The 9,996-nt window shown below is 41.9% G+C and overlaps 1 protein-coding gene across 5 annotated transcripts; it reads right to left on the bottom strand.

Annotated features, from left to right (window-relative positions):
• Nucleotides 1–940: 940 nt before the first annotated feature.
• fosb (FBJ murine osteosarcoma viral oncogene homolog B) lies at nucleotides 941–9,414 on the bottom strand. 5 transcript variants are annotated; one of them, XM_042486592.1, is made up of 6 exons: nucleotides 9,150–9,414; nucleotides 8,575–8,762; nucleotides 6,634–7,017; nucleotides 5,898–6,005; nucleotides 3,946–4,293; nucleotides 941–3,785 (listed from the first exon to the last, which is right to left on the bottom strand). In XM_042486592.1, the coding sequence occupies exons 1-6, from the start codon at nucleotides 9,211–9,213 to the stop codon at nucleotides 3,720–3,722; spliced, it is 1,158 nt and encodes a 385-aa protein (XP_042342526.1). In that variant the 5' UTR covers nucleotides 9,214–9,414; the 3' UTR covers nucleotides 941–3,719. The 5 variants fall into 5 exon arrangements, with proteins under 5 accessions (XP_042342526.1, XP_042342523.1, XP_042342522.1 ...); XM_042486589.1 differs by having other exon boundaries at nucleotides 941–4,293; nucleotides 6,664–7,017; nucleotides 8,575–8,732; XM_042486588.1 differs by having other exon boundaries at nucleotides 941–4,293; nucleotides 6,664–7,017.
• Nucleotides 9,415–9,996: the final 582 nt, after the last annotated feature.

Genomic DNA, 9,996 nt, shown 5'->3' on the forward strand with positions numbered 1-9,996 from the left:
AAGATTGTCTCAAACCCAAATGTTGCAATATTGTGGATAACTTTTAATATTGTAACAAAAAAATGATAATCAAAGCAATACATCATCACACTTGACATTTTGTAGCCATCAGTTTGAGTATTTGCTACATCCAAGAGGATCACAAGTATTGCATTTCATAGCAGGGAAAATATGAAATAAGAGCGCATGTGGGACTTGTGGAAAAATAGAAACATTCACCTCATCATAGAAAAATAGGAAAGCTCTTGTTCAGGTAACGCTAACGTAGCCATTGTACAGTACGAGAAGGTGCAGGCAGTTTCTCTCTCTTATAACTAAATATTTCTCCTTTTCCTTCTTTGTCAACTTTTCCCATTTATCAGCAACCCACTGGTGATTGTAACTTTACAGAAAAAATGATGGAGGCAAAGAATAATGTGTTGGTTTGTGGTCTGGTGTGGAGTGCAGGTACAGTACAAGGGCCCTCTGAGATCTGTTTATCATACTTAAAGATGTAACAGGTAATTGATATTAAACCATAATAAAATGACAGAGTGATTACTGGGCTCTCAGAGCTTCAGCTGCTGGGAATTCACTATGTTATTGGCTTCAGTTCAGGATTTAACGTCCCGATGAGACAAGCAGTGCGTTAATTTGTTCTGGAGCCTCAGTAACAACGCTGTGTAGCCTTCCACCATACAATGTGTGAAACTGCCTCGCCGTTATAATATACTATAAGTAGCACCACAAAAACCTATATACATGAGAACTATAGTGAATATGTTTTATGCTTATTCTTACACCAGAACATATTCTCATCACATTTGCATTTGGAGAGAAATCAAAAGGCATCTCCAACATCTGTACAAACACAGTCCTTATTCAACATTTAAAAAAACTGAGGTCTGCCCATTTTCTGACCACTGAGAGCCACACGTTTATAGCATTAATCTAGCCATTGTTTTTGAATAAACATGTTTATTTATTGAAAATAAAGCTTCTGATCCAGCAAATACAATCACAAGAAATGTTAATCTCAATTTGACAAAATAACTGCTAGAATACAAGAATGGATTGACATGATTATGTTCATATCGAGGCTAAAGTTATCCTTCAAACACATGTTTCGGTTAGGGAATAACAATGTTATTGAGTGATATGTGTATACTGGACAGAAATGTATACTGGGCATGAAATACTTTAACCTTAAATGAAACAGTTTAGTCATAATGTTGCAGTCTGAACACTTTTAATATGTGTGTAGACATTCAATCACACTACTGTTTTTCCTCATTTTGCGTCTGCTAAGGATCAAGTGGCGTTAAGGTGTCAGTAGCTTTGGGACAGACCTCACAGAAAAAAAACAAACAAACAAAAAAAGGCGTTACCACAACCTTCTAACATCATAACTATAAACATACATTTAATGTAAATTGGATAGTGCTTTATATTGTTTATAAAACATAAATACACATTAATAGAGGCAGTGACATCGTGCTTCATGTTGAGGGACAGGGCAGTATTTTAGATTTATTATAGTTTTTTTTTGTTCCTTTAGAAAAATATTCATTTTAAAACTAAACCTCAGTAACATTTTATCTTGTTCTTCATTGACAAAAATATCCCATTTAGGTCTGCAGACATTCATACTTTACAATCATGGTACATACACTTATATATACATGTTACCTGTATATATGTATGCATATAGATTTATAATTAATTTTTTTTCTGTAGTGCACAACATGCCTCCAAAGTTGCCAAATGAAAATACAATAAAATAATGAAACAATAGTTACGATGTAACAATAATAGTAACAGTTATGAGGAAATCACCAGGTTAAAAACAAAAAAACAAGAAATGGCAACAATACAAGTGAAAGCAGAGGTCAATGCAAAACAATTAAACACACACACATACACACAAAAAAATAAACATTAAAATATATAACAATTCTCACTCAAACATACAGGAAAAACAAATTATACAAATTCACAGGCAAAGAAAGGACGCTCACTCCACGACATCAGCCCACATGTTCTCCCCTTTTTGTTTCCAGGCCTCGCTTTGTGCTCGCTCGCCACGTCAACCTCAATAAAGAAAGAAATAAACGGGCCAGGTGCCTCAGAGTGGACGCACTCACAATAAACGCACCCCCGCCTCGTCTCCACTGAGAGAAAAGGGGAGGCACAGAGACCACTGAGCCCAAATGTTTAGAGGTTGTCTGAATCACTACAAAATAGTCTTCTCTCTAAATAAAGGCATCGGTTCACATCTGATTGATTCGGAGCAAAACACGGAGCTGGTGCGCTGCCACAAAACATCTGCATCTTCAGTTCAGAGACTTGAAAGCGATGAATATACGCATGTAGGCCCAGGGTGATGAGGCTCTGTGGTATGGAGGTGTTTGTACTGAGGCCACCCTTCCACACAGTTGGCAAGAGCAAGATTTTTTTCTTACTTTTTTTTGCTTTGATTTTTAACATTTGGCTCTAAAAATGGATGTTTAGGATCATCCTCTTTATCCATCAACTCTCCGTATGAGTCTGTCCCGCTTGGTTGGATTCCTTTCCTTCCTTCCTTCTTAAACCTCTTTCCATCCTCTTTTTTATTGGGCCTCACAACATAAGTCTAATCTTCATCGTGTGAACATAGAAAAATGGCTCAGCAGAAGACAGTGACGTCCGTCTTGCATTTTGCGTTCATCATTATGTGCGTGTGTGAAATTATTTTGCTGCTGTAAGGATCTGCTCTGAGCAATGCGCTCCAAGAAAAAAGGTTCTTCTGTTTGTGGGGAGGGGGGTTGCGTCCATGTCCTTGTATGAGAGGGTGCAAAAGGGCGTGTTAGTTGGGCCGTCATTCACTCAAGGTCCCAAGGGCTCTCTGGGGTCTTCGGGCTCTCTGGGGTCGACTTCAGAGACAGGGAGAAACACAGAGACAGAAGAGAAGAAACAAGAGACGGGCAGAGATGGGTCGCATAGCAGACGGTAGGCAGAAGATTTTGTGTTTTAAAAAAAAAAAACGAGAGAAGAAAGCACAAGGTTTTAGAGGAAGCTGTGATACTCAGATCCCCAACTTGTCAAGTCCAAGCAGCAGATGAAGAAGCAGAGGGAGGTCGAGCAGATGAAGGGTTAGAGGTGAGCGAGAAATCAGCAGTTCTGTCTCCCACAAGAAAAGACCCTGAAAAGTCCTTCGTCCCTATTTCAGATTTGCACAAATACATTCAGCAAGAGTAAGAAAAGGATGGAAAAGGATGAAAGCAAGAGCACTGGTAAAAGTCAACCGACAGAGGGAACAAGTTGGGGGCACTGGTGCTTGTTTGAATGTAAAGTAAGCTCAATGTACTGTACAAGATTGAAAATATTGTGGATTAATCTCTTAATTCAGAGCACTTAAGATTTGCAACTTGGACTTTGTGACTCAGTTTTTATTCACTTTACCAGTTGCAGGTTATACAAAACAAGAAATGGTTAATATGTTGTCGTTAAAGGTTAGATCTAATGTATGTGCAACTATTTGTATGGCTCTTGATTGGAATGCATGGATGTGTAAACTTTAACCAAATCAGAAACAAGCGATTGGCTGTTGTTTTTTTTTTTTTTCTCAATCTGTGAGACTGATAGGTACTCTGCGTGTACTTGCCTCAGCCTCTACTTCCAGCAAGCATTATGTATGTGCTTGTTGATATGTGTGCGCGTGTGTCTGTCGGTCAGTCAGAGCGCCAGCAGAGAAGGCGAGTTCAGGGAATCAGATGACTGCTCGCTACTGCTGTTCCGCTGGTTGGCACTGACCCCGCAGGCTCCCTCTGGGTAGGTGAACACAAATGAAGATGTGTATGAGGTGTTGTAGCTGCCAATGGCCGCATCGTCATGGTTACCACCACCACCACCACTGTCGCTGGCCATGAGGCACGGCCCGCCTGGTGCCGGCTCACTTGAGCCATAGAAAGAACTAGAAAACTCTACCTCCTGCATTATCCCTGGCTGAGGCGGCTGCTGGACTTGCTGCTGCACCGGAGGCTGGGACTGTGTGGAGGACGGATGGGCTGTGTAGGCAGGAGGCAGATAGAAAGAGTCCTCCTTCACAGCCAGGCCCACAATGGAGACAGGAGGCTGTAAGGTCTGGGGAGGGAGCTGGGGCTGGGGCTGGACTGGAGGGAGCAGCGCCGAGCTGTGCTGAGATTGGTCCTGGTACGGGATCTTACAATTCGGTTGATGGGCTACCAGGACAAACTCCAGACGCTCTTTCTCCTTCTGCAGCTCAGAGATCTCAGCCTCCAGCTCTGCCTTCTCCTCCTCCAGGATGTCCGTCTCCTGTGGGCAGGGACAGAGCATGAAAGAAATGGGGGAAGAGTGACGAGGGGAGAAGACAAAGGTGGGTGAAATGGGTAGAGGAGGAAAGAAGATGTGGATAGAAGTGTTAGCTTCACTAAACCTCTACTTCAGTGTTTGTGGAGGTGCATGTATGCATCCCAGCAGAAATACCTTCCTCTCCTGCAGTTCAAGTCCAGTGTGTACAGTTTAGGGGGATATTAGCAGAAACGAGTTGTTTACATTGACATAGGGAGCAGGCTTAGACTTTAACAATATCTAGACACCAGATCAAAGATGGACTCATGTGGAGTTGCTTGCCTGGAGCAAAGGCCACAGAGGTTTTCTAGCTTCCGGGTTTGAGTTCCCGCTCACCTCATAGACAGATTTTAAATCACTTTTCTCAGCTCCAGAAAAAAAATTCAAATTGAAACTTCCATGACGCAATTATTTTTAAAAGCAAGATTCATATGTGACTTTGTTTTAAGTTTGAGTTGCTCTGTCAACAGATTCTTTTCACTGCAATACCACGAATGGCCGCTGAGAAACATTGGCTGAAAGGCTGAGCAGCTTTCTGGAGAAGGTCCTACAGAGATCACCATGTTGCATGACTATGTTTCTTCAATAGCCCAGAATGAAAAACCAAATACTGGCACCAGATAGGGCTATTTGCATTTTCACATCTTTGCATTTTTGCGACAGCCATCATAATAAGAAGCCCAACTGCAATGAGCAGTGATTTGTGATGTGATACGGTTTTATTCAGTGTTTCCAGCAGGTTAAATCACAGGGACCTTTTGTTTTGGAGAGAAAGAGAATATATGCGGATAAAAAAAAAATGTGAGCAGCCATTAGCATGTGTTGGACAAGCTGCCTGAAGTGGAATGCCAAACAGTGTTGGAAATACATGATTTGTAATATGAAATTGCTTTATTAAGTGTTTTTGCCCATTTAAATCACTAGGTCTGTTTGTTTAGGAGAGGAAGAAACCTCTTCAGATAATTCGGCTCATGGTAAAAACCTCCTGAACGTCTGGATAAAAAAAAGATGAGCAAACATTAACGTATCAAAAAGGAGGGCTCACAATTGCATTTAGTGGGTGAGTTGCCCATCTCTGAGATGCCAAACAGCGCCTGAGATGCACTGATTTGTTACGTGAAACTGCTTTATTCAGTGTTTTGTCCATTTAAATCACTGGGTCATTTGCTTTGGAGAGGAAGAGACCTCTGCAGATAATGCGGCTCACAGTGAAAACCTCCTTAACAATGAGCACTGAAGCAATTCAAACCACTTTTTTCTGGTTGCAATCTGATATTGACTGTTAGATGCCACCAAATCCCCCTAAATCTTACACACTTTACCTTTAAATATGTAAGGTGGCTTATGTAAGAGCCCATTAATTAGGCCATAAATGCTGTGGGTACAGTAGTCTGTCTTGATGACTATAATTGTCTTAACCACAGCTTAACACCCAATTACCATAAACCATAATCTCTCTTATACACACATGTACTCGTTTATTAACACACCGCAAAGCTATGGGAAGTAACCTAAGTAAGAATTAAAATCATTACTCATTCTGGCAGCTATAACATGGCCAAGCTCACCGACTGCAGTCTGTCTGTGAGTTCTCGTCGGCGGTTTCTACATTTGGCGGCAGCCAACTTGTTCCTCTCTCGCCGGACACGCCTTTTCTCCTCCTCCTCAGGTGTCAGCTAGGAGAACAGGAAAAATAGGAAATGGATTAGGATTAAAGTTCTGTCCCTGATCTTGAGAATGTAGTGTCAAAGGAGCAGTGGTGGGTGGAATGGACTGGGTAGGTTAAGGTTGTTTTAAGAGCAAATTTGGCCTATTCTTGAGAAAATTTAAAACATGTCCTTACACTTTGGCAGTATCATATATATATATATGCTTCCCACATTGTCTACTACATATATCAGCCCCTATCTGCCCTTATTGCGCCATTTAGAAGGTTTGTGCATGACAGAGGGGCCTATCAGACGAGGAGATGCCCTTTTCTTCTTTATAAACCTTGCCCCTGAAAGTATATGTGTACGGCGCTGCTTTAAAGCACAGTTCACAGTAGATGGAGCTGTTTAATCTGTGAACTAACTGAATATTTTCTTCATTGTATATTTATGTTAAAGATGTTATGCAGTTATGTATTTTTGGTCTTAGTTTCTATTGTGTACTCTGTGTTTTATGGGTCCTAAATACGTGTCCCACTGCTGCACAACCAGTTGCCCCACTGGGGACAAATAAAGTTATTGATTGACTGATTGATATACCTACACTGCATGTGTAACATGTCAACAAACAAACCGTTCAAGCACACACACTTACTAACACACCAACATCTCCATCTTCACTCACAGACTCGTCTCGTGTACGGCGGCTACGGGTTCTGGACTGGCGGATGGGGCCCGGAGCTGGGCCAGGAGTGTCCGAACTTGGAGGGGTGAAGGCAGACCCTGAGGAATAACTGGGGCCTGGCATGTCATATGGGTCAACCAGTGACACTGGCTGGGTCATGGTCGTGGTACCAGTGGTACCACACTGTCCAGAGGCCTGGGAGGAGACAAGGGTCGGCTGAACCATCCACTGCAGATCCTGACTCGTGGTGATGGCGGTGACGGTGGGCACGAATGAACCGGGCATCTCCCCTCCGACGCTGGCCCCTGGCCCACTGCCTACAATGCTCAATCCAGCTCCCGCTGACACACACTCCTGAGCAGGAGACATGAACAAATAAAATGTCACACAACATGTAAAGCCACTGCAGGTGGGTAAACACATTTAGACAAAGGCAAAAAAAAGAGGCAGAAATACAGGCCTTCACAATCAAGAGCTGCCATTATTAAAGTTCCTCCAGATAATTTGTCCATATATATATATGAACACACATATAACACACAACATACAACACACTATAAGAATGAACAATATTCTTATAGGAAAAAAATACATTTTAAGTAGGCTATGATCAATATGATTTCAAAAAGTGTGGAAAAGAGGTTTTCTGACTCTTTAACAAGAGGAAATTTTTATGAACCTGAAAATTTGAGGTGTAAGAACAAAGGAAAAAATGGCAGTACGCTGTGTAAATCTTTAATTCATTAGTTTTAAGTCTGTTTGTTCCTGTGTCACAACTTTGTTATTGCCATATAACGACACAAAGAGAACCCATAACTGTCGCCTTTGCTTTATTTATGGACAGTATCGACTTTTATTAATATTCACAGGCTATGAAAGCGTGATAAGACATTGGGACAGGCGTCTCTGAAAACGGCCGCCTCGACCAATCGTCTCTCTCGACGAGCGTCTCCCCCCTCCCTCTTCCTCCTCCCCCGTCACACCCCCGGTGTTCCCCTTGGCAACGTTACGTAGCACTCCAAAATAGAACAAGCATTTACGTCACGGCGAGGCCTGAGCGGAGCGGAGCGGAGCGCGTGGAGGGAGAGAAACGGGGAGGGGCGGGGCCAGGGCGCTGACGTAGGAGAGTTCCAGCGCTCTGTCATCCGCTCTGCGGCGTGCTGTAAACTGAGCACGTTGTCAAAGCCTGCGAGCTGCTGCCGGGGCTACCACAGGCAACACACAGAGCTACATTTACACTCAAGTGTTCAAATCAGCGAGACTAGGCCTGTTTATATCTCAACAACAGCAGAATCCGATTAAAAAAGTGTCACTAAAACACCATAGACCAGAGTCATACAATAAAATCTGTTCACTGCAGTTAGATAATTCTAACTACTTTGATTCATTGGCTATGTCATTTTGGGTTGTATTCATACGAACTTCAAATTTCTTAATAGGACATTTTAGGCTTTTTTGCTTTGCTTATTGGTTATGGCACAGTCTTTATGTCATAGTGTCATAGGAAAAACACAAGGGTTGCTAACCTACCACATACAAAACTTAGTGTTACATATAGTGTTAGAACACGCCCTATTAATAACAGCTGACGTGCATTTAATTTAAAAAACAACAACATACATTTAAAAAGAAAATACATGTCTATGTTAATATTTACAAAGTATTATGTGACAACATGCAGAGTATAGCCTGAGAGTAAAACACATGCCATATTTAGTCAGTAGGCCTATACCAGTAGGGCTAATATAAGCATCTATGCATGAATATATCATAAACCGGATTTGTACGAGTTATGAAAAGATACACATGAACAGCATTAACATTAGTCTTTTTGTTTGTTTCCGGGCTAATTTTCATTCTTAGGTAGATATTTATTCCAACATGCATTATTATGAATATTCTCTAACTTACCTGCGGGGCACTGGTGGTCGGCGGGCTCCCGAAGGAGTCCACGGAGGAAAGGTACTGAGACTCTAGAGATGGAGAGGAGCTTCCTCGGGATCCGCTGTCTGGGTCGCCGGGGAAGCCTTGGTACATTTCCCCGGAGGGACCGAGAGAGAAGGCGACACCTGCAGTTACCAGAGAGAGCGCGATGTCACCTGCAACGGCGGGGCAGTGGCACACACAAGAAGATTACTAAAGAAGAGGTACTGTAGGGAGAAAACGACTGATGTTATAGGCAATGCAGGTAACCGAACCAAATATCATATATTTAAAATGTAGCCTGTTTTCTAATAGCTAAGCCACTTTTGACAGCATCAGTTCATCGATCGGTGAAGAAACCTCCTATAGTCCATCAGAGTGTTTTATAACTGATGACACGTTAAGTTAATTTTTGAATTAATGCCAACATGGAAATATGTCTGTCAGCATCTCGTAGGCTTGTTAAGCAGCCTGCCGGGCAGCGGTGGACAGATGTTTCTGACCTACTTTATAACGGTGACTTTACATTTGTTTCAAACACAATAAAGTTAGCTTGCACTTACCGCTGCTGATTTTTTTGCTATTCCCCGGTGAGATGCTCTTGGTTTCTTTCCAAAAAAGTTGCATGAAGAAGCTTAATCCAGTTCCCCGCTTTAAGGGGGAAAGCGTCCCAGTTCAATCTGTTAAAAAGTTCGTTTCCTCTCGTTTAGCGTTAAATCCTCGGAGCGCTCACCGGTATCCGCCCGTCAAAAATGCGATTATAGATCCATAAAGTCCACTCGATGTCCGCCGGAGGACGTTAGCTGTTATTACGGTGCACAGTAGCAGATCTTGTCTTATGAATGAATCCATCCTCCTCGAGTACAACCAAGGCATTTCTATCGTCGAAGTCCCGCCTCGGAGTTCCGCTGACGTACATGCCCATATTTGTGCTTTGGTGTTGTGTTTGGTATCCTTGGTGACGTTGAGGGAATCCCTCTCCCACTGAAATGGACCAGAAGCTCACCTCTCCGACGGATAATAATAGATGTTTTTTTATACTATCACAGGCACGAGATATTTCTCACCGTCTGACAATTTCTGAGAGGAAATATGAAGAAACTTCGGAATGATAAATATGGAAAGAATCTATAATAGGACTATATGCGTCTATAAAGATTGGAACATTTTATGGGTCAAGGCTAAATCAAGAAAATAGGTATACATAATATTCCTATAATGTCTACGATGTCTATCCGCATCTGGGGAGTATTGTTGCGTTCATTCAGTTGATATAGGCCATGCTTTATATTCGAATATTATTATTATTATAATTATTGTTATTATTATTATCATTTTAGTTATTATAGGGTAACAGGAGACTCGGTATCATAAACACTCTTAGAAATAAAGGTCTCAACAGGACACATA

The sequence above is a fragment of the Plectropomus leopardus genome, chromosome 5 (assembly GCF_008729295.1).
Source record: "Plectropomus leopardus isolate mb chromosome 5, YSFRI_Pleo_2.0, whole genome shotgun sequence".
In the NCBI taxonomy this organism is placed as follows: Eukaryota; Metazoa; Chordata; class Actinopteri; order Perciformes; family Serranidae; genus Plectropomus; species Plectropomus leopardus.